The following is a 26,018-nucleotide window of genomic DNA, read 5'->3' as shown; positions in this document are numbered from 1 at the left end:
TGCCAAAAAGGGTTATGTGACTTGTTACAAAGACAAGGGGCTACCGATAAGGTTATGTAGATTGATTTGGCACCTTCTGGGCTTATGGGGACCTATGTAGGTGGTATGTTGTTTGTACCTATCGGGCTTATGGGGGATTGGTTAGGTTGGTGTTTGATCATTATTGTATTTTATTAGATTCAGTAGTGGGTTGACATGCTTATCTAAATTTGATTTCCTTACCTGATTGTTTTTGGTGTAGTATGATACTTGCTCATTTAGTTTAGCCTTTCATACTCTGTACATTATTTTGTACTGACTCCCCATTGCCTGGGGGCGCTACATTCATGCATGCAGGTCCTGACAGACGACTGAGTAGACCTCCTCAGTAACAGGATTGACTTCTATCCGGTTGGCTAGCCCCTTTCCTCCGGAGCTGCTAGAGTTTGGAGGTTTGTTAGTTTTTGTTGTGTATATTTTTATGGGTAGGCTGGGTCCCAGTCCCGCCAGTCTTTACTACTCTTTGAGGCTTGCAGACTAGTGTGTGGGGTGTACAACTAGGTTATGGCCATGCTGGCCTGGTTTTGTTGGTTTGTTGAATCTTGTGAGTTGTTTGATGTATTGTCTTGATATATACCTGCTTCTAATTTTTGTATAGATATCATGGTGGCCTCGACGGCCCAGTCAGGACTTCTGTGCTAGTTGGCTATTTCTTTATATAAACTCTTGGGAGTAGTTGTTTTTATATATATATATGTTGACAGGGGCCTTACCGGCCGAGGGCTTAGTTTTAAGCCGGGATATGCTAGTTTGTTTTCATGATTGCGTGTGTCTGCCATGCGCTAGTAGCAAATGGTTCAGCAGGGTTGGCTCGGGCCTGAGTTTTGGCAGTGGAGCCAGTTGCTCCCCTTGAGTTTGGGGCGTGACAATAATGTAACACCCCGAAAATCTAATGAACTAAACTAGAGCCTATGTAGTCTAGTAGCCTAAATGAGGTTGAACGTAAAGATTCGAGTCCTAAAATAACCTCCCTAAGTTAGTACCAATGTTTTAGGTCCTACACGTCAAGGCGTGACCCCCAAGGACCTCTACCCCCCTCTCAAGGGTCCTTGAGGAGGACCCAAGTGAAGGCCTAAAAAGCTGTCAAAAGACAGCATGACCTACGAATAGGCACCCACGAACCGTGGGTGGACCCACTCCCCGTAGGTGGGGGTCGTGGGTCGAGACTTTGTCTGCCCATTTCTCCCCTGGTCCTCCCCCTTCTTTAATCCAAATGACGGTTTGCCAGCACAAGGCGTCACCCCACCTACGGACCGTAGATGGGGGTTTCGTGAGTCACCTTTGTAAAGGCTGTCTCGATTTCGGCCAAGAGTGCAATAATTTAATTGATTCCTATTTTAATTATTAAAGGTTAGGGACGGTTTATATTAGTTATTTAAACATATATATGTACCACTCTTTAACCCCTCGTAACTCTCAAGACCCAAACATGACCAACTTCCCTCTCAAAATATTCTCTCTTTAAGACTCCATTGAAGAACAAGAACAAGGTCAAGCTTAGGGTTCAAGTTCCAACCTTTTCATTCCAATTTCGTGAGGAAAACATCAATCAAGGTATGGGAGCCTTGATTCATGGAACACTTTTCTCCATGAAGCTCTTCAACTCTTTAATTTCGAATTGGTAGATTCTTCAAAAACTAGGGTTTTCAATCTAGCCATGGGTTCTTCCTAATAACTATTTCAATGGGTCAATTGTCTTACATTATGGTTGATTTGTTGATTAATGGTGATTTTTATAGTGAACTTCTCCATGAACCCATGAACCTATGAACTCCCCTATAACCCCAATTTCATGAATTGTGATGGCTGTATTGATGCAAGGTGAATACTATGAATTGTTTCTATGGTATTGTAGTTATTGAATCGTGTTTTATTCATTCCTAATGTAGTACTTCTAGGTGTGATTGTGATACATGATTCATGATTCTTGAGGGGTGAATTTATGAAGGTTTATGCATGTTGATGAAAATTATGTACGAACTTATGATTCACTTAGAAAGTGAAGATTCTATGACTATTGTGTAAATTGTGGTATTGATGAAAGATTTGTTTCCCCTTACCCTTATACATGACCATGTATAAATTGTCTAGGATGATGATAATGATGTTGTGTTGATTGAAAGGCTATTCTCATGAAACACTATGAACGTAATGTGAAAGGTTTACTCACATGCTAATGAAGATTCTAGGGATGAAAGTTAATTCTCACCTATTGAATTTATGAGTTACTTTATGAGTAGTATTGAATGAAGGGAAAAATATTCCTTCACACATGTAAATGCAATTCAAGACTAATCATGTATAATTTGGGAAACAATGCTTAACACCGAGTGGATATGGCCAATGAGGTAGAGGCCCTCCCATTAATGCAATAGGTCGGGTCATTTAGATTATTCTCATGAGATGGAAACTCCTCCGCCAATACAATAGGTCGGTTTTCTAGAAGAAATCTCCATATCCCATAACTATGTGCCCACATAGGACTTTAGCTAGTGGATCCACCTAAAAGCTTATACATTTAGTTCTACCTTAGGCAAGTAGGACACCTTCTTTCGGTGTGGGGTTACATGACACCAGATTCCATGTCGCTCACGTGGTCTATAACGGTTATGGTTATTCTTCCCTACATGATAAGATAATGAATATGACACAAACTATACTATGACTTCTGGATGAATTTTACTTAGTAGGAGCAAGGGTATGGGACTTCACTTTTACATTGCACAAGTAGACTTTGAGAGGGGTTGTAGGATGGTTTCTTTATGCTATGATGAGACATGAATGTATGCATGTATGTTGAATGGATGGTTGCTATGAATAACTTTCCTTATGTTCAAAGTAATGTATATGACTATTGGTTATGATGAGGTCTAAAGATGAGATGTATGACTAATGTAGCTTCAACGGAGTACTTAGTATGGTTGGTATTATGGCATGCTAACCATACATTGCACAAGTGTTCCTTGGGGGTTGCTAAGGTAATGATTTTACTATGTTATAAGCATAAATGTGATTATGTCTTGTGTTTTACCTTGAAAGTGCATGTTGATTTCCAAACTTGACAAATGCATATTTTTTTTAACAAAAATGTCATTTTTATCGTATTTCAAGGATTTTTATGCATGCTTCCATACTTGGTACTTTATGTGCTAACCCATTTCTTCTACATTTACTATGAGTGTAGGTTCCGATAGTTGAGACGTACTTCTTCTTTCAAGAGAAGCTTGAGTTGACTATTCCCTAAGCTTGGTGAGTCCTCATGGTTCGAGGACAAGACATCATTCATTTCTAGTTTCTATTGTACTTTCTATTTTTGAGACTTTATTGATATAAAGGTCTTTGACCCTATTTGTACTCTCTATTGTACTAGATGGTGATTGAGACAAGGTCTAGACTCTTATTTTCATTTATGAAAAAGAAGTTGACTTCGATTGTAAAAGTTTTAAATTTTTCGCATCATTCATATGGCTTTATGTGTATGATTATGTTAAGGGCTTGTATGTGACCCCTTCGGGGTCAAGTACGCCATGTTACGTCTAGGGGGTACCCTTGGGTCGTGACATCAAGAGACTGTTGAGATTACTTCATCTACTCATCTGCTTATGAGTGAGACCTCTTTGCTTTCGGAGTACTCCATTTATATGAGTTTTAGTAGTACTTTTGAGGAGTCATGGGTCTTGTCCCGACACTCATCTATGTATAGCAAAGGCTTCTTAGATAGATAGTTTTGGAGAGTCTTTTAATTTCAGATATTTTATTTAAAACTTATGTTTCATACTCAGTATATTCAACAAAGTTTTGAGATTCAGTAAACTGTTTGTAAACGTTTCTTTCAATTTGATGCTTATGTATGCTCAAGTTAGTCTTCCGCTTGTAGTCAGCCAGGATGAGGGTTTGCTTGCGGACCAACAATGGTTCTCGAATTTCGGCCACGTCCAGGGTGTAGGCTCGGGGTGTGACAAAAGTCATAACCCCTTGGAATAGTCACAATCCTTCAATGTGAAAAGTGTCTTCTTTTAATATATTTTATATTATAATATAAATAAATATAAAATATGTACAAAATTGAGAAGAAGAAGAAAATTATATGTTTAAAAATGTGAGAAAAGCTCCTATTTATAGTCAACAAATGTAGTATGAACATGTAATTTCTTTTCTCCATTGAACATGTCAAAAGAAAATTATTTCAACTGCTCAATTCTTGAACAACTAATCACAACCAGGACAATTTTTTGGTTCATACCTACTTCTTTTTTGGGCTTTTTCCTTCTGTCATTACTTTGTCCGATAACTAACATCAGTGTTTTATTCAATGATCTGTAAATTTTATCTTTTATGAATTTTTATTGAATTACTTTTGTATTTTTTATTATGAAAACTTTTTAAGCTTTAGTGATTGGCCTATATGAAAAAGTCACAACCCATCGAAAAAGATGCAACTCTTTGAAAAAATCATATGTAACACCCCAACTTTTCCAAAACGTCTAAATTAACTCGTACCTTCGTGGAAAGACAAAGAGGGTGAGTAATAAATTAAAAAGGATGTGGTATGTCATATTTTAAGTTTTCAAGAGTTTTATCTCAAGTTTTGAAGTTAAGTAAGTGGCAAAATAAAAGTTGACGAAAGTTATCATAAGTTCTTTTTTAAAGATTTCTTTGAAATTTGGGTCAAATGCATTGGATGTTTTCTCCCAATATATAAAGAGTTAAAAGGCTTATTACCCATTAAATCAAAGTCCTACGAGTCTAGTTTGCAACGCACAAAACCCCGTATCAAACGGACATTCGAGTAAAAAGTTATGAGGGTTTTACTAGGACTGCCAGGGCAGAATTCGGGCAGGGTAAAGAAATATGGTATGTCGGCTATTTAACGTTTTTAGCCATGAAAACAGTTCATTTCAGTTCCAAAACCAGAGAGAAAGCTTAGGAGAGGGTTTCTATGGAGTCCTAGCATAATGAAGGTTAGTTTTGACGATGTTTACCATTAAACATTGCCCCCATGCCTAGAAACGTAATCCCTACACATGGCAATCGTTTTTCCCTTCTATTTGCTGCGTTTGGAGCTGGTTTTTGAAGATATAAATTTGTAATTATTGGTGTTTCTTCAAGGTTTTAACTTGGTTAACTAAGGTAATCAACTCGGGACTCTTTTATGATTGTTTTTATGAATTTCTACGGACGTTTCGACAAGTTGGGGTAATATGGCAAATTTGCCGATATAAGATTAATTATAAACTGTTTATAGGTGCGTACCACCTATGTATATATAGTGTTTGCGAAGCTTAGGACATAAGGAACAACTTTCGTGAAGGAACTACGGTCTTTCGAGTGTTCATTGGAAAGGTATGTTAAGGTTATTCCCTTCGTTCGACATGTTTCCTTAGATGTAGTTAACGTTGGTGCTTGTAGATGTAATTGTGAATGGTTGGCTGATTGAGTGGTTATAACCCCTCATTTTAGGGACTCACGATATGTTAAGAAAGACCCTAAGTTAAGAACGACTTGGAGATTATTCATATATATATATATTGTTTATAGCTAAATTGCTCGCCTTCAGCCTAGTTAATTGTTTGTTGTTGCCCTTGGGGATATTGTGGTTAGTTGTTGAGCTATGAAATACCTATGGGGGCTATGATGTTGTCTAATAGGACTATATTGTGCCTAGAAGGGTTATGAGTTGCCTACAGGGCTATATTGACTCCTAAGAAGGCTATGTGCTTCCTACAGGGCCATGTTGTTGCCTAAGAGGGCTATGAGTTGTCTATAAGCTACGTTGATGCCTAAGAGAGCTATGTGCTGCCTACGGGGCTATATTAATGCCTAAGAGGGCTATGTGATTGCCTACGGGGCTAGGAGACTACTGGTAGGGGTATATAGGCTGATTGGCACCTTCCGGGCTTATGGGGGCCTGAGTAGGTGGTCTTGTGTGCTATTTGTACCTGCCGAGCTTATGGGGGCTTGGTTAGGTTATTGTTTTATTATTTTTGATAAGTTTAGATTTAGGAGCAGGTTAGTACACTTATCTTATCCTTGATTTATTTATCAGATTATTCCAGTATATCAGGATACCTCATCATAAACTATTGCCTTTCATACTCTGTACATTATTTTGTACTGACGCCCCATTGCCTGGGGGCGCTGCATTCATGCATGCAGGTCCTGACAGATGACTGAGTAGACCTTCTCAGCAGCAGGATTGACTTTTATCCGGTTGGCTAGCCCCTTTCCTCCGGAGCTGCCAGAGTTGGGAGGTTTGTTACCTTTTGTTGCATATATCTTTATGGGTAGGCTGGGGCCCTGTCCTGCTAATCTTTACTACTCCTAGAGGCTTGCAGACTAATGTGTGTGGTGTATAGCTACGCTATGACCATACTGGCCTATGTGGTTGGTTTGCTTAAGTTTGTGAGTTGTTTGATGTATTGCATTGATATGTACCTGCTTTTAGTTTTGGTATAGATATCATGGTGGCCTCGACGGCCCAATCATGACTTCTGTGCTAGTTGACTATTTATTTATATGATCTCCTGGGAGTAGCTGTTTCTTTTATAGATCAGTTGGCAGGGGCCTTGCCGGCCGATGACTTAGTTTTAAGCCGAGATATACTTGTTTGATTTCTTGATTGCGTGTGGCTGCCATGCGCTAGTAGCAAATGGTTCAGCAGAGACGGCTCGGGCCTGAGTTTTGGCATTATGAGCCAGTTGCGCCCCTTGAGTTTGGGGTGTGACATCATAACCCATAGGAAAAATCACAATTCTTCAATGTGAAGATGTGTCTGCTTTTAATATATTTTATAATATAAATAAATATGATATGAAATATTTTGTATGATTTGGTCTAAGACTTTCGATAGTAGTCCATATTCAACTTATTTGAGATGACCAATAAATTGGACCAATGGTCATAACATTGCTTAAAAAAATATAGTAGGAAATATAGAATATGTACTAAATTGAGTGTTAAGAAGAAGAATAATAGAAAACTTAGAAAATTTGTGATAAAATGAGAGAGAACCCCTCTATGTATAGCCAACAAAGAGTAGTGTGAACAAGTGATTATTGTGCCTTATTAGAAAAGTCATAGCCCTTCAGAAAAGTCAACTCTTTGGAAAAGTCACTATCCTTTGGAAAAGCCAACTCTTTGGAAAAGTGACAACCTTTCAGAAAAAGTCACAACTCTTTGAAAAAATCACAACCCCTTGAACTAGTCACAATCCTTCGATGTGAAAAGTGTCTTCTTTTAATATATTTTATATTATAAGATAAATAAATATAAAATATGTACTAAATTGAGTGTTCTAAGAAGAAGAAGAAGAATAGAAAAGATAGAAAATTCGATGTTTAAAAATGTGAGAGAACCTCCTATTTATAGCCAACAAATGTAGTATGAACATGTAATTTCTTTATAGTTTTTTTTTCTCCATTGAACATGTCAAAAGAAAATTATTTCAACTGCTCAATTCTTGAGCAACTAATCACAACCAGAATAATTTTTTGGTTCGTACCTACTTCTTTCTGTGGGCTTTTTCCTTCTATCATTACTTTGTCCAACAACTAACACCAGTATTTCATTCAATGATCTGTTAATTTTAATCTTTTATGTATTTGTATTGAATTACTTTTGTATTTTTTGGTGATGAAAACTTTTTGAGCTTTCTTGATTGGCTGATATAAAAGTCACAACCCATCGAAAAAGATGCAACTCTTTGAAAAAGTCACAATCCATAAAAAAACAAAATTCTTGAATGTGAAAATGTGTTTGCTTTTAATATATTTTATAATATAAATAAATACAACATGAAATATTTTGTACGATTTGGTCTAAGACTTTTGGTAGTAGTCCTTATCCTAACTTCTTTGAGATAACCATTAAATTGGACCAATAGTCCATAAAATTGCTTTAACAATATAGTAAGAAATATAGAATAGTTTTAAATTGAGTGTTAAGAAGAAGAAGAATAGAAAACTTTGAAAATTTGTGGTTTAAAAATGAGAGAGAACCCCTCTATTTATAGCCAACAAAGGGTAGTGTGAACAAATACATATTGTGCCTTATTAGAAAAGTCACAACTCTTCAGAAAATTCACAACTCTTTGAAAAAGTCACTATCCTTTGGAAAAGCCTACTCTTCGGAAAAGTGACAACCCTTCAGAAAAAGTCACAACTCTTTGGAAAAGCCACAACCCCCGGAAAAAGTCACAATCCTTCAATGTGAAAAATGTCTTCTTTTAACATATTTTATTTTATAATATAAATAAATATAAAATATTTACTAAATTGAGTGTTTTAAGAAGAAGAAAAATAGAAAAGATAGAAAATTCGATGTTTAGAAATGTGAGGGAACCTCCTATTTATAGCCAACGAATGTAGTCTGAACATGTTCTTATATTGCCTTATCATAAAAGGCACAACCTTTCAGAAAGGTCACAATTCATCCAAAAAGTCACAACTCTTTAGACCAACTCTTTGAATAAGTCACAATCCTATGAAATAGCTACAACAATTCTGAATAGTCGTAACCATTTGAAAAAATCACAACTCATCGTAGAAATCACACATTTTTGTAAAAGTCATAACTTTTTGAAAAAGTCACAACTCTCTTTAAAAAATACACAACTCTTTGAAAAAGTCCAACCTTTAATGTGATAAGGTGTATGCTTTAAATATATTTTATAATATAAATAAATAAATAAATGTAATATAATATAAAATATAAAAGATAAAATAAATTGGATATTTTAATTGGGAGTATTATAATAATTTTAACATTCAAGTTAGAGAGTTCATACTTTTAGGAAAGTGTATATGTATATGTATATATGTACACGCACACACACAGAAAGAAATGTTATCACATATATATTTTTTATATATTGTTTCTTAACCTTTCACATTCTTTATTCAAAAAGTTTAAATGTTTCAATTACTAATTTTTTATTCTTTGTTAATGGATAATACAAGACAAAGTTTGAGAGTCTCAACTATTATAGCTACTCCTGCTTGTAATCTTTCCTAATCTCCTAATTACTTGTAATTGTTTTTAATTTCTATATTTTTGCTCAGTTGGTGCGCTCCAAAATAACAAACATGTGACTTAAATTGTTCATAATTCTTTAATTGTTCCTTTTTTTTTTGGTAAAAAATAATGTATTTCAAAATATTTTAAGTTTTTAAAATATGATTAATAAAGTTTTTAAAAAATTAATGAGATCTTTTTATGATTTACTAACTCTAGAATAATCAAGGAACATATATTTGAGATTACGAGGGGCAAATATCTTTTACATGATGAATTTTTTATGTCATATTTATGAGTGTTTATGGAGAATGACATGGAAGAACATGAAACTTAGTTGCTACCGGCTAAAGAATGAATAATAGCCCTCATTAAATTGGGTATCTTATACTCCTCCGCTCCTTTTTATAGGTCACCTTTTTAGATTGCACTTGTATATTAATAAATTAAGTAATTTTACCCTTCTATCCTTATTTAATGTTTTCTTAAGTCAACTTTTCAACAAATAATGAATATGCTAGATTTCAAAAATTAAAATGCATTTGGTTGACTATTTAAATTTTTGAGCTTATTTTCAAAATCAGATTTTATATATAGTGAGTGGAGAGAGTAATTAATCAATGTATGAAGTACTACAATGGATATTAACTACTTCATAGTTTTCCTAGGTTGATCAAAATATATATCTTCAAGACTAATTAACTACTTTATCAAGAATATAATAGGAAGAATATGATAATTTATGCATTGATTTTATGAAATGACAAGTATTATGGTCCAACTATTTATAGCAATTGATGACATATAAATAGGAATGGAGGGAGTACTTTGTATGCAATTGTACAAAACAATAGATAAATTGATAATTGTCTAATCTATGAAAAATCATTCAATATTGAGAAGACAATTATATCGAAGAATATATATATAATTGAAAATATGTAGAAGATAAAACTCATTAAAGAGTAAAAATTTTACAATCTTTCAAGTTGTTAATATAAGTGACAATACCAAATTTCTAATATTCAGATATAGGAAAATGATCATTCATAATCTTAATGAGGTCATGAATTACCCGTGTGAAGCGTGGATAAATTATCTAGTTTAATTAAAATTTGTAAAATATATTTTATTCATTTTTAAAATCAAAATAAAAATCAAATAAATAAAATGTTGTTGATTGAAAGAATATAAAATCGAATCAAACTAAATCTAAGTAAAATTAATTTATTTAATCATTTGATTGGATTTTTATTGAAAGAGTTCACTAGTATGATTAATTGAGTAGTTCTTGTTCAGTATCCATTAACTTTCCCTTTCTCTTTTGTTCCTCCCAAGAAGACAATAGCCCATCATTAAATATTTCTGGGTTTTTCCTCCTAAACAATCCTCATTCATCAAAACCCTCTTTTACGGATTTGCTTTTTCTTCCTCCATCTGCATGTAGAGAATCCAATCAAACCAAAAATAATGTCTTGGGAACCCATTCTTTGGCTTATATTTTTAGCCATTAACATTTCCCTTATTTCATTACTCATCTATCAGGTATCCTTTTCTCCGTTTATGCGTAAACCCCATTAAGTTTTCTTTTTTTTTGGTCTTCCTTGTTAATGTTTTTGGAAGATTACTGGAAATATAATTCAATGTTTATTTCACAAATCATTTGTTGGTGGTGGGTGGCGTAGAGGTAGAGAGTGATTTTGTATGATTTTTATTTCACTATTCTCTTTGGGGAGTTGTCTTTTTTCTTTTTCTCTTTATTTCTTCTTTAAACCTTTTTTTTTCAGAGTTTGCAGAGCAACCCAAATGGTTCTGTATAAAATAAAGTAGTATTAGACAACTATTGATTAGTGGATTTTTAATTTTTTTTGCTTATTGCAAGGTGTCATTAGTTGACAAACTAATATGTTCATCTAATTATGGAATAATCTTTATAGAATCGTGTTAAGTTGATGTCCAGAAGTTCTGAGTTTTTGTTTACTTTAGTGGGTCTGCAGCAATTTTTTTTTTCTGCTGTGTTAATTGATTTGCTGCAGTGATGAAAGTCCTTGTCAGCTGTTTACTTTATCCTCTTTCGTCCACATAATTCATTTCTGTTCCCTGTTGTCTGAAGTTCTTTATTTTGGTTCCTGTAGATCGTTTGCTTAACAGATTTGGAAGCTGATTATATGAACCCTTATGAGTCTTCATCTCGTATCAACTCTGTTGTCCTTAAAGAGCATATTTTACATGGTGCATTCTGCATCCTATTCCTTGTCACAGGGCATTGGTTTATCTTCCTGCTAACACTTCTTCCTGCTTACTATAATGTGAGAAAGTAAGTTCCTTCTTCTAATTTATGTATGTTACATCTTATGTCAAGTTGATATTCATGCCATGTACTTTCTGTCTATGTTGCTTAGATCATCCCAAAATGTCGCTGCACCCGTGTTGGATCCTTATAGAATAGAGAAATTTTGGAGGATCCGACATGGGTATAGCAAGGATCTGTGTAACATAGGTTTTCATATAAATGAGATTATACTTCCATACATGAAATCCGACACTTTGGGAGGATCCGAGTAGGATAGGTTTCCATATAAATGAGATTGCTTCCATTCCTGAAATCTGGCTTTTGCTTAATACTCTTTGCTTCTCAAAGTGTATTAGTTATGATGTTATCAATGTAATGTGGAGCTTCTCGAGCCACTAATTAGCTAACATCTCTGTTCGGGTTATGTTCTTATATGTTAATTATGAGGAATAAGATGGAAAGATAGGGAAAATTGTTATTGGAATATGTATCCAAATCGATTCGGACTGTGACCGTCACTTCTTAAGGCCTAATATGTTATACAGGTTTTGGAGTATGGTAAGTACCAAGGTGATACTTGAGTTTTTTGGTGTCTGGGATACATGATTTACATAAGGTGCCATCAAGAACATTTTTTCATTTGCTGTTAGTAGATATAGAAGAGAGAGAGAGAGAGAGTGGTGACTAATTGGGTTAGGCTTGCCTTTTAAGTTAGGCACCTCCAAGGCAAAAATATTAAAGAAATACTCTACTTGTTAGCCCCAAATGTAGAGTTGTATAATAAGAGTATAGGGTTGTGTTCGGTAAAAAAAGTTCCCAAGCACAGTTTCTGAGAATACTCTGCCCTACTTACTAGGAGGGTAGAACCCATCTTTCCGGTGACTCCACTCTTCTCTTTGTTTCCCCTAGTTTTCACTTGCTATGCTACTCTAAGTTGCTCGGACTCGTCACTTTTGGTGCCGCACCCGTGTCGACAGGACATGGCTGTGTCCGATTTGGTCAACCGATTTTGGGTACTTTGACTAAAATCGATGGGAAAAGTCTGGATAGTTTATTGATTTATGTAGTCAATACAAAAGCTAAGGTGAAATTGAAGAAAATGGAATACCCTTTAAATAGAAATTTCTATGTCACTCCTTTTCCTTCAGGATTCTCCTGAAGATCTCCGCATAATATCTCATAATTTAGGTTTAATAACTCTATTTTTAGATATTTTAATTACTTTTAGGCGAATCCCCGCACCCGTATCCATACGTCAATCTTCCCCTAATCTTAAAATTAGATCATGAAGGATCCGACCTCTAAATCCGCACCCATATCGGACATCCAAGTCCAAGCAACTTAGGTGTTACTTTTAACTTTTTTGTAGTTGTGGATGAAGAAACTATCTATTGTGCTATGGGTTTCAAATCTTTTGATACAACCAAAAACTTTTTTTGAGAGGAGGTTTGGTATGACTGGGTTTTAGCAAGGCAGGATTATGATGAGCAGGTCCTATTTCAACCAGAAGTCAATGGTGTGGCAATGCCATATTTTAAAGGAAGCCTCTAAGGTCAAAGGTAAGATTGTGAGAAACTACATCAACCAGCATTCAAGGCAAAAGTAGATCAGTATTAATTATCCCAGAAATGGCCTTCAATGTTGATTGGGCAGAATTGGCGTGTTCTATGTTACAATTTAAAAAGTTCATATTTCTCGTCTTCAAAAGATGCTTTCTTTAAATCTTAACTAAGAGAGGTGTTATTGCATTGCAGATTCTTAAGCCGGCAGCATCTAATTGACGTGACCGAAGTTTTTAGGTTCATTGAGTCTGAGAAGAAGATTCGGATATTGAAGCTGGGTTTCTACTTGGTCCTCTTCGTGCTAGTGCTTGTCAGGTTTTATTATAACTCTTGATCCTGTTGTTTTCCTCATTTTGCCCACATCTTCTCTCAAGATATGCTAATATGTAGTTTGATTGCTGTTTCTACATAGAATATCCAATGAAGGGACACATTTTCTACTTTGCTATCAGTTTTCCCATCCATTGTTGGAGATTTTAACATTCAGTCTGCAGTTCTTGAATTCTGGACAGTACTTAGGTCTGATAGGTGTTTCCTTTGATTCTGAAAAGTATAATGTGCTCCGTTATCTCATAAGAAGATTAGGAATGCATATGTGATGTGATTTCCTTTTCTTGTTTCCTCTCCATTTTAGGCTTTCTGTTTCGGTTGAACTTTTTACTATTAGTAATTACTGGAATGAAATAATAGAGTAAAGATTATAGAATAAGCTTTAGAGTTGATCCATTGAGAATATCGTGCAGCTGTAGCTTGCTCAAAGTTTCTTCACAGCTTATGGAGCCTCTATCTAACCATCTGATAAGTCCAGTAATGATTGTTGTGCTTATCATTAAACTTTGTTCCAATTTTTCGTCCATAGTTAAATGCTTTGACCCTCACTGTGGTTTGATCAAAGTTTCTACACAGCCTGTGGAGCCACCTCCATCTTATCATAATATCATCTAACAAGCCTAGTAATGATCTGTATATTTAGGTCCAGAGTAAAAAGTTTTGGCCTTGGTACAGAAAATTCCAGTTTCCGTGGTTAAGCTTGATGTTTTTCAATTCAAATTGTAGTTAACGGGATGACAAGAGTTATCTATCTGAACTACAGTAAATGGAATCTTGAATGTTTTTTTTTTCTTTTCTTTTTGAAAAGGAATCTTGAATATTCACTGCATGAGTTAGAGTGATCAACAGTATCTTAAGAGCTACTACAAAAAGGAATGCAAGTGTTTGCACATTGTAAATTTGATTGGAAAGTTAGTACTTGAAAATCGATGTTGAAATGGATATTAGAGCTTCAGATGGTTAGAGAAAAGAAATGGTAGACTAACTGTTTTGTGGAACAGTTACAAAATGATGTCACATGTTCAGTTAAGAGGCCATAATCATCCAATCAGTGCAAAATGAAAATATTGCAGGTACCCTGACTGATAATGTTTAGTTATTGAAAACTATGATATTGGTGTGGAGCAAAATGTTTGCTCAAAAATGGTTTCAGATTCTCTTAGCAAGGGCAGTTGAAAGAAACAGGAGTTTGAATCCCAACTTCAGTCTTTTAAGAGCCACATCACGGGAGTATATGCTCCCAACTCTTACAAAGAAAGAAGAATGGTTTGGGATGAATTGGATTCTGTGAGGGGACTGATAGAAGGGCCTTGGGCCGTTTGTGGGGACTTCAATGTCACTAGATACATCTCCGAGAAGAAAAATTGTTCAATCAGAACTAGAGGCATGAGGGAATTTTCAGACTTTATCGAAGATATGAATTTAGTTGACTTGCAACTAGAGAATGCTAATTATACTTGGTTCAAAGGAGACCAACAGAAAACAGCTTCAAGGATTGATAGAATCCTAATTTCAGATGAGTGGGATGACAATTTCGGAAATCTGAAACAACTTCCACTTCAAAGTTTGAGCTCTGACCACATCCCTATAGCACTACTTGGAGGGTCTTGGAAAAAGAACAAGAATTATTTTAAATTTGAAAATTGGTGGCTGGAGACGAAAGGTTTTATTGATAGAGTCAAAAACTGGTGGTCCTCTTTCAACTTCTTAGGCAGGCCTGACTATGTCCTGGCCTGCAAGCTCAAAGCTCTGAAGCACAAACTCAAAGAATGGAGGAATGAGGAGACTGGGAACTTGGGAGTACAAAGGAAGAAATTGCTCGAACAAATGGTAGTCTTGGATACTGAGAGGGAAGATAAAGTATTCACTGATGAAGAGATAGCTAAAAAGTTTGAATTACTTCTAAAATATGAGGAGTTGTTGAAGAAGGAGGAGATTTCATGGAGACAAAAGTCAAGAGTTCTTTGGTTAAAGGAAGGTGATAAGAATACCAAATTCTTTCACAAAATGGCAAATGCTCATAAAAGATACAACAATATAGACCAGCTAGTGATACATGGAGAAACTACCAAAGAACCAAGTAGAATCAAAGGGAAAATTGTGGGGTATTACAAAATGTTGTACTCAGAAACCATCCAGTGGAGACCTATCTTCCAAAATACTCAGTTTCTAGTCCTAACAGAGGAAGATAGGGGGGGCTCTCCAAGGCCATTTTGATGAGAGTGAAATTTTGAGGTGCCTCAAGATGTTGGGCAACTGATAAAGCAAGCGCTAAGGCCAAATGGTTTTACTATGGGCTTATTTATCGAGTGTTGGGAGGTGGTGAAGCAGGACATCATGGACACTTTTCAAAACTTTTATGATCAAGGAGCGTTTGAGAAGAGTTTTAATGCAACATTCATAGCACTTATTCCTAAAAAGAAGGGTGCCAAGGAGTTGAGGGACTTTAGACCGATAAGTCTAATTGGCAGTATTTACAAGTTGCTCTCTAAAGTATTGACTGAGAGACTGAAAGGGGTGATTGGCAAGTTGGTAGATTCTCAACAAATGGCATTCATCAAAGGGAGACAAATTATGCAGTCTTGATTGCCAATGAAGCTGTTGATTCCAGAGTTCAGAAGAAGAAGCCAGACATTCTCTGTAAGTTGGACATAGAGAAAGCTTATGACCACGTTAATTGGAGATACCTTATGAAGGTATTAGAAATGATGGGTTTTGGGCAAAAGTGGTTGAAGTGGATGGAGCAATGTATTTCAACAGTCTGTTTAGTTCTAGTTAATGGTTCTCCAACAGGATTCTTCCAATCATATAGAGGACTCCGGCAAGGTGACCTTCTGTCACCTTTTCTATTCCTAATTGCTATGGAAGGACTGAATAACATGATCAAGACAACCAAATTACAAGGTTGGATAAAGGGTGTTGAAGTGGCTAGAGAAGGGATTGACAGTCTGGAAGTGACACATCTACAATATGCAGATGACACACTTATTTTTTGTGATGTTGAGGAAGATCAACTAAAGCACTTAAGACTGATCTTGGTTCTATTTGAAGGGGTCGCTGGTCTACATATCAACTGGAGAAAGAGTTTAATGTACCCTATTAATGTAGTCAACAACATGAGCTGGTTAGCAACAATCCTTGGAGGTGACTCTGCCATCTACATACTTGGGATTACCTTTAGGAGCCAAATCTATGTCCATAGATATATGGAACAATGTGATCGAGAAGTGTGAAAAAAAACTAGCCAGGTGGAAAACACAATACTTGTCTAAGGGTGGAAGATTGACACTAATCAATTTAGTACTTGATGCTCTTCCAACTTACATGATGTCCCTTTTTCCTATCCCACCAAGGGTCACCAAGAGGCTGGACAGTATTAGAAGGAAATTTTTGTGGCAGGGCAATAAGGAAAAGAAAGGATTTCACTTGGTAAAGTGGAAATCAGTTATCAGAAAAATAGTGGTCTGGGGATTAAGAACCTAAACTTGCAAAGTAAAGCTCTTCAAATGAAATGGTTATGGAAGTATGCAAATGGTAACCAACTGTTGTGGGAAAGGGTGATTGAGGCTAAATATATACCAGAAGACAAATGGATGACCAAAGAGGTGACTACTCCTTATGGAGTCAGCCTTTGGAGGTCCATTAGGAATCTATGGGATGAATTGAAGAACAACTCAAAGATGAAAGTTTTTGATGGGAGAAAGACCATGTTTTGGAAGGATAATTGGCATGAGAAAGGCAACTTGGAAGAGTTATTTCCTGATGTTTACAACTTAGTTACATTTCAGCAAGGGTTTATAGCAGATTTATGGACACTACAGGGGTGGAACTTCAACTTCAGAAGACATCTAAATGACTGGGAGGTTCAGAGAGTAGCTGATTTTCTTAACACAGTGGAGCCTTTCAATGGACTTCAAACAGGGAAGGATGTTCTATGGTGGACAGGAAACAATAGAGGAGTATACAAAGTTAGTAGAGCTTATAAGCTAATGGATCAGAAAAACCAACAAATTAAAAATTGGCCATGGAAAGAAATATGGAAAAGCAGAATACCCTACAAAGTATCTTGCTTTGTCTGGTTGTTGGCCAAGGAAGCAGCTCTTACTCAAGACAATGTCATGAAGAGAGGGATAACCTTATGCTCTAGATGCTTTCTCTGTGGGGAGACTTTAGAGAATGTAAATCATCTGTTTCTACACTGCAAGTACACTCAACAATTATGGAGGATTTTTTTGAGTCACAAAGGCATCTCCTGGACTATGCCTGGGAAAGTTTCAGAGGCTTTACAGAGCTGGGAGGAAGCAGGAGTATTGGCAAAAGACAGAGGCAGCTGGAGACTTATCCCTGCTTCAATATGGTGGGCAATATGGAAAGAGAGGAACTCTAGGTGTTTTGAGAGCATAGAAAATAGTGTGCAAAAAGTGAAGCTCAACTGCATTTTGCTATTATGTTTTTGGTGTAATCAATTATACTCAAATGATACTGTCTCTATAATTGATGTTTTAGACTCAATTTAGCCACAGAGCAGTGAGAATTTGGGGCTTTTGTATATAAGGTTTCAGTACAACCCATGTACTGTTTTGTGATATAATACAACCTTACCAAGTTCAAAAAAAAAATGTTGTATAACCCACCGTTTTACTTTAATTATTTTTTTAATTGTATTTCATATTTTTGTTGGCCTTTGTAATTTTTGGTCTGATTGTTTTAGGGATACTTAGGTATTTATGCTTAGGGTAGATGGTTAGTAGGTAGTCTCACGATTTCTCTCTTCTTAGTGGTAGAACTTGGTTCTAGGTGGGAGCACCTATCTGCTCCCTTATGATTATTATTATTATTATGCTAGTATTATCTTATTTCTTCAATTTGATTACTGTTGTTGTTACTTTGGTTATCTTTACTATTTTTGTTGTCAATATTTTTCTTTCTTCAATAATTTCACCACAGTTCATTTACTCTTGCATTTTTTTCTCAAACCTGTATTGGAAAATGATTTTTCTTGAGCCGAGGGTCTATCTGAAATAACCTCTCTACCCCACAAAGGTAGGGGGTAAGGTGTGCTAACACATTTGTGAGACCACACTCGTATGTTGTTGTATGTGTATACATACATACATATGTATACTAGTTCTGTGAATGTGTGTTGCACGTTTATCTCAAAATATTTCATGTAAAATTTGTATTGCAAATGACATACTTTATCCTCTTCAAATCTATTGGTATTTACTTTAAAAAATTCATCATTTTTACGATAGAAAGTACATCTTTAATTATAAAATGGACTAAAAGTGCATAAAGTACAAATAACTAACTATTGTACAAATACAGTATTCCATTGAGGATACTAAAATACCGCATGCTAGGCTAATGTATACTAAAAGCTCCCGATGGCTTGTACTAAGAATTAGGGACACAAGACGGAGAGAAAGAAATGTGTAAACTAGCATGGACGAAAGAGAAGGGTAAAGATTTGAACCATGTTAAGTGCATTGGGACGAGTCTTGGAATCTTATCCGGAGATGGTGAGGTAAAAAAGAGTAGAGAGCCTATTTTGATCAATCATTCAACTCAAGCCATGAAATTTTTTATTTCATGCTAGACAAGAACTTTAACTGTAGTAGTAGAATTACACTCACGCAATAGAGGACTCCATGAAATCTATGAAAGTTAAAGAAGATTGTGGACCAGATGGTTCCCATACAGGTGTCTGGAAGTGCCCCAGATATAAAAGAGTAAAATGCCTTACCAAACCATTTAATGCTACATTGATGTGTGGAAAGATGCCAATTTTTTTTTCTTTTTGATAACCGAGAAATCCGTCTGTGACCCGGCCTTTGGACCAATCACAGCCTTCTAAACTCAGTGGATAATGGGCCCGCCCCTCTACCCTTCTCCACTTAAATACCGGGCTTCGCTTTGCATGGTGTGGGGCTTGAACCTGCGACCTAAGCCACAAATCCTCCACCTTTTGCCACTTGAGCTAGGCCTTGGGGGCGGAAAGATGCCAAATAGCCAATTAAGCGATGAAAAAACACTTTGGTTCCCATGTACAAGAACACATGAGGTACAAAAAGTTTTGCTAACTATCAGGGGGTTAAACTTATGATCCATACAACAGAACTATGCGAATGAATAATAGAGCGGAGACTTAGGCCCACTACAAGGGTGATAGAGAACCAATTTAGATTTGTGCCTGGTATGTCTATAAGAGGCTATATTTTATGGAGAAGATTGATGGAATTTATAGGTAGAAAAAGGACCTACTCATGAAATTTATTGACTTAGAGAAGTCATATGATAGTGTCAAAAAGCGTCCTTTGGCGGGTATTGAAAAGGAAAAGAATTTATATTTGTCACCAGTGTAAGAACGGTGGTAAGAGACACAAAGGAATTCCTCACAACCCTGGGTTTTCACCTGGAAACTATGCTAAGCCCCAACCTATTTTCTCTTGTTATGGATTAGCTAACCAACAATATACATGATGAGGTACCATGGTGTATGCTCTTTATTGACAACCTTGTTTAACCGATGAAACTAATAAGGGTTTCAATGAAGTAAGATAAAATTCATGCATTGTATGGTTTGCCAACAAAGTAAGAAAAGTTTAGTTGAGATTGGATGTATTGAGGTACATAAATGTATATAAACTAGATATTTAGGCTCTATATTCTAGGAGAATGGAATGATGGATAGAGATGTGAAGCATAGGATTAAAGTAGGAATGAGAGTGTTATGCAATAGGAAAGACATCTACCAAAGTGAAAGTGAAAGATAAGTTGTATAGAACAACTATAGGGCCATCAATGGTGTATGAGAGTGTTGAAGCTCAATATATCCACGAGATATGTGTCACGTAAATGCGAATGTCAAGATAGATGTGCAGTCATACAAGATCATAAATGATTACATCTGTAAGAAGGTGAAAGTAGAGGATAATATAAGAGAACATCGCTTGAGATGGTTTTGTCGTGTGTTACATACATCAATTTTTAGATGTGAAAACATGATCAAAGGTGTTAAAATTAGGAAGAAACAGATATAAAATCACATGAAATAAAGATATCTCAAAAGATATGGAATACTCAAAATCCCGATAGATCTTGCAAAAGATAGAAAACAATGGTAGTTGGAAATTTGTATATGTGAGACCAACTAGAATACTCATTCTTAGTAAAATAAAAGATTCTTAGCATATTAAAGATATAACCACTAGAATATATTAGAGATTCCCTATTGTTAGATAATCCTCAAGTGCTGAGTATTGACATAATATGGACCCAAAGAGAACATTTATGATATTAGGATTCAATCTGTTGACCTCAATGTTTGGGATTGAAGCATAGTAAAATACTAGATACAAAAGCCTGGGACAACCCGGGCCCTATATATATTACTTTATTTGTTTTAATTTATGTGACATAGATAGAATTAGGAGAGTCAACTAAATTTTTAAATAACTTTTGTTGTTAATTATTTCTATAATATTTTTAACTTGCTTTTTAAATAATATCTATAACACATGTCATGTTTTGAGAGTTAATCAATTTTTAATATATTTGTTTAAATATTTTAAGTTGTTAATTTTGTCACTTATGTGGCACATGTGAAATTTTTAGAGTTAATCAATTTTTTAGTATACATTTTAAAATATTTTAGTCAACATAATTTTCAAGTTATATATGTTACCCCCTCTCGTTCAATTTATGTGACTTAAGTGAAATTTTGAAAGTTCATCAATTTTTTAATATATTTTAAAAAAAATTTAAGTTTTAATTATTGTGATTTATAATACTATTTTTAAATAATTTTTAAATGCATAATATACAAAAAAAGAAAATAAACAGAAAAATACTAAATATTGTAATTTATCATACTAATTTTTGTTAATTTTTAAATACATAAAATAGAGGAAAATTGAGGAAAAGGGCAAATTGGTCAATTGACCGACTAACCCTAAGCTCCTCAAACGTTCGCTCTTTTAATACATAGTAAAATATTTTAAGTTGTTAATTATTGTGATTTATGATACTATTTTTTAATAATTTTTAAATTCATAATTTAGTAAAAAAGAAAATAAAATAAAAAATACTAATTATTGTAATTTATAGTAATATTTTTTGTTAATTTGTAAATACATAAAATAGAGGAAATTTGAGGAGGACATATCGGTCAATTGATCGATTGACCCTAAGCTCCTCAAACATTCGTTGTTCTAGTATTAGTAAAGGCCTAACCCATCGGTGGCCCCCTAAAGTTGGCACTAACTTTCACTTCGACACTTCAACTAGGCTTTGTTCATTTTAGACACCTCATGTCATGTTTTGGTGTGTCATTTTGAAACTTTTTTTATAATCAGCCAAATATGTAAGGCATGTGTAACACACTCGCCGATGACGTGTCAAAATGACGAATTAAACAAAGACATGTGGCATATATATTGAAAATAATTTTTAAATAATTAATTTTGAGGTTTAAAAAAAAGGCCAATGACTCAATGACACGTGGCAATTTTTATCCAAATAATATTTTTTTTAAAAATTAACCACTTACAATCCCATCCTATGTTGTCTTCTCCACTACCCCACCCCTGATCCTCAACCCCTCCCCCACTAGATTGTCTTCTCCACAGTCCACAACCCCTACCCCTCCCACACTCAATGCATCTTCTCCACCACCTCCCACCCCCCCAACCCCAACCTCTCCCCAATCCAGATTGTCTTTCTCCAATATACTTTCATAGTAATTTAACTATTTGAAAAGAATTATTTTCCAAAAGCACAATTTCTTTACAAACACTGATTCGTCTTACTTATAACTTCAAATAAAACCAAATTATTCAAATCTAAACAAAGAGTTCCCTAAAAGAATTTCCTAGATTTTCTTTTAAAAAAATATATTTCGATTTTTTTCAAAACATTTCAAGGAGGAAGAATGGCAACAAAATAAGAAAAGTTGTTTAAGCTTGAAATCTCTTGGTGTTGTAGCACTATTAGATCTATTTCTCCATGGAAGGAGTTTAAGTTTTGAAAAATGGTGGCTAAAATGGGGAAGAAGAAGATAAAAATAAAATGAAAATAGTTAAATATAAGCTCTCCACGCGCTGGTAAGGAGTGTATCACACTCACTATGTCATGTCAGCAAAAAGTGTCAAAATGACACAGCGGGACATCACATGAGGTGTCTAAAATGAACAAAGTATAGTTGGAGTGTCTAAGTGAAAATTAGTGTCAACTTTAGGGGGGGCATTGATGGGTTAGGCCATTAGTAAATATCAGGGCCCGAGCTACAACCTTCTAAGGGTGGTCAGTTGAACACTTTTCGCCAGAAAATTTCACTATGTATATAGGTCAAATTCTAAGTTTAAGGGATATATATTTAATGTTGAACACCCTTTACATAAGCTCTTCCTTTGGCGCAATGGTTAAGGGTATTTGTTTTCAGTTCTCGGGTTCAAATCTTGCCGAGTGCATAACAGTTTTTGTTTCTTTTGAGAGCAGGTCACAACCTTACACTTGTACTCGCACCATTATTCTTGCATCAAACAAATATATTTATTAATTTTAATTTACCTGAAATTCTTAAATGTTCCTCAAGTTTCTTAATTCTTAATATTGCAATTTTAATAATATAGAGTAAACTTTACTTTATCAAAAAAAAATAAAAAATTTAATAATATAGAGTAACCACTAACATATATGAATAAATTATTCTGATTTTGAAATTTGTTATTATATATATATTTTGTATTTCTAATTTTATCTAACATATAATGCACTTTCGAAGGGTGAAAAAAACAAAATGGATAATATTTTACATTAAAAATTTGTGCTTATATATATTAACCACTTTAAACCCAAAGCTAAAATTGATACATATGTTTTATCTTCTTTCTTTTTTTAAGAAAAAAAATATTTGATGGTGAGTAATTCACTTTACACATTATAATTCATATATTTTTGATTATATAAAATCAATGCATCAGGGAAAAAAAAAAACTTGATTGTTTGTATTTGATAGTAACAATTGTTGGAATCGTTCATGGTACAATCGCTAGGTTAAACAAATAATATTCAACTCACTTATAAAAAAAATATATATTCTTGAACACACTTGATAAAATTTCTGGCTCCGCCATTGATATGTATATATATTATATAATAGAAAAGAAAGTTTTAGATAATCCATAATTGCTGAGTATTGAAATAATATGAACCTTCCGCTGACCCCAATGTTCGGGAATGAAGATTATTAATATATATATATATATATATATAGGAGGGGGGAGGAGGGGGTGGAGATACATAACTATATGCTTTATAAGTTGGTTATGACAGTACATTGGATCCCTACTTGTTCTATACATGAATGGATACAATTGCAGGTACAACTAGTTGACAAATGACAGCAAAATAGAGGGTTTAAAGTTTTATATATGTAAGGCTAGGCACTGGACCGGAATGGGACCACCGGAGCGGAACGAACCGGTACCGGACCGGAACGGGACGGTTTGACCGGGTTGTTGACCGGTACCGGGATGAACCGTACCGGAACTACCGGGATGGAGGCTCAGTTCCGTCCCGTCCCACTATATACCGGAATAGAACCGGGACGGACCGGAATGGACCGGAACGGAACGGGATGGGATAAACGGGACGGCACATATAGCTATTTCAAAAAATAATTATTTTTTTTGAGTTATTTTGAATTACGAAAATACGAATGTTTTTTTTATTTTTCTAAGTTATATTAGTTTATAGTATTTAAGTTTTAAAATTTATAATAATTTTACTTAAGTTTATTTTAAAGATATTTTTTTTAATTTTTACGTATATAAGTTTGTAAGTTAAGTTTAATAAAGTTTTATTTTTTAGTTTTTGAGCTTATGTAGTTATGTTATAAGTTTAAAGATTTGAATCTTTTGAAGTTTATAAGTAATTAAGTTATACTTATAACTTGTAAGTTAAATAACTTAAGTTTGTAATTTTAAAAAAATTAAATAAACAAAAAAGAAATGCTAATAAAAGTAAATAATGACAAAAATATTATTTTTTATTTTAATTAAAAATGATTTACCGGGACCGGACCGGACCGGAACGGAACCGGAATGAACCGGGATGAACCGGTACCGGTATACCGGTACCAAATCATGGTACCGTTCCGTTCCGTGTACCGGTTCAATGTATCCCATCCCGTCCCGAATACTACCGGACTGGAACAGACCGGAATGGTACCGGTACAACCCGTTCCGGTGCCCTGCCTTATATATATGTAAGAGAGAGAGAAATAAGTAAGAAAATATTCAGGGTTCATATTTATTTGTTCAACTAAGAACTCATTCAGAGAATGGTAGAAGCACGTATAAAGTTACCTGTAGAGATGAAATCCCAGCTATAAAAGCTCTCCTCTTTTGTATGCTTTTCTGAATCCTTTTATGAAGCAAAGTATGAAGTCGCTATGTGGTCATTGGTATGTAAATTATTGCATAGCATAGTTCTAATTCAAATTTTAAGATTTGCATCAAATTTCTGAACAGAATAGATGACAGTTGTTTTTGACATGATTTCAATAGCAAATGCACTTTCATGATGTTCTCTTTGTGCAAAATCCTGTCAAGTATGGAAGGAATGGGTGTCATCTTAATTCTTGAGAAAAAAGTTTGATTATACCCTGCTACACAAAAGGATGGGCATATTGAGTAGTATAAAATACTGCAGGCACAACATTTATAAGCCTTGTATTCCTTGCTGATATTTTTGTTGACTTTAACATGCATGCTACTTAAAAGGGCCTTTGTTTTTCTTTTCTGATCAAAATGATTTCTTCCATGCAGTCTGGTCCTATCTTTTATTAATGCTCTAGTCGATGAAGATGAAGCTATTGATTTTGGTTCTTTACCATTGCCGAGCTTCTTTTGATGTATATTTTCCAGTTTTTGGTCGAGATAACTGAGGTCTGATCAACCAACATAGCCCTGGAAATTCTCTACTTGAACTGTGAGCTAACTTGCTTACTCTTGTTTGTATTTGGTTATTTTTTCAGCAAACCGTGTCAGGGTTGACTTTTGGCTGTCTTTTCGTCATTACATTATTCACTATCTCTTTTTCCGTCAGTTTCATGCACTCGTGCTTTCAGTTGTGTAGCTCTGGCGGTTGAATGTCCATAAGAGCTATGCGACTTTGTAAATGTCCTGTAGACTTGTAATAGAAAACCCTCATTTTGTCTCCCAGATTGGAGATGTGTTGTTTTTGGTTTTGGCTGTCGGTTTTCGTATAGCATTGTTTTGCATGAAGTAGCTAAGTTAGCGCAGAAGGCCCCGGTGTCCTACTGAAATCCACCTGTATTTCTGGCTATTCTGTTAGACAGAAAGAAATGGTGAGGCATATCACCAGGCAGAGTTGTGTTATGACTAATGTGTGATAAAAGACACTATCAATTTTGCGGTTCTGTAAATCCTCAGACTGTTCTTACTATCTTGTTACTAATCATAATTGAAAATACTATATTTATCAGTCAAAAACCCATTTAGATACAATGCATCTGCATCAAGAACTTTTTATTCGACACATTTCATTACATCATCTCTCCTTATGCAAATGCACTCCATTGACGGCTAATGCACTTAATAGTTATTGTCACTTTTTTGTTCCATCCTCAGGAAGCCTCTTTTTGCATAAATTATTATAATTGTGTTACAATGAATTTGGTCGTTAACCACCCATTCTATATACTAGTTGGGCCGCACGTGTATGCCAATTCGGGAAATACATATCATGATATATTA

At 34.9% G+C, this 26,018-nt stretch overlaps 2 protein-coding genes across 3 annotated transcripts in view; both read left to right on the top strand.

The window, feature by feature from the left end:
• LOC125858376 (serine/threonine-protein kinase Nek6-like) overlaps positions 1–26,018 on the top strand; it is a 1,100,283-nt gene that overhangs the window by 438,597 nt on the left and 635,668 nt on the right. The gene's annotated exons all lie outside the window — the stretch shown is intronic.
• Positions 10,366–25,693, top strand: LOC125858395 (protein cornichon homolog 1). 2 transcript variants are annotated; one of them, XM_049538155.1, is made up of 5 exons: positions 10,366–10,596; positions 11,187–11,368; positions 13,099–13,221; positions 25,068–25,187; positions 25,277–25,693. In XM_049538155.1, exons 1-4 carry the CDS (start codon positions 10,522–10,524, stop codon positions 25,150–25,152), a joined length of 465 nt encoding a protein of 154 aa, XP_049394112.1. In that variant the 5' UTR covers positions 10,366–10,521; the 3' UTR covers positions 25,153–25,187; positions 25,277–25,693. The 2 variants fall into 2 exon arrangements, with proteins under 2 accessions (XP_049394112.1, XP_049394111.1); XM_049538154.1 differs by having other exon boundaries at positions 25,068–25,693.

The sequence above is a fragment of the Solanum stenotomum genome, chromosome 3 (assembly GCF_019186545.1).
Source record: "Solanum stenotomum isolate F172 chromosome 3, ASM1918654v1, whole genome shotgun sequence".
Classification (NCBI taxonomy): Eukaryota; Viridiplantae; Streptophyta; class Magnoliopsida; order Solanales; family Solanaceae; genus Solanum; species Solanum stenotomum.
This window is presented reverse-complemented; position numbering and strand designations above follow the sequence as displayed.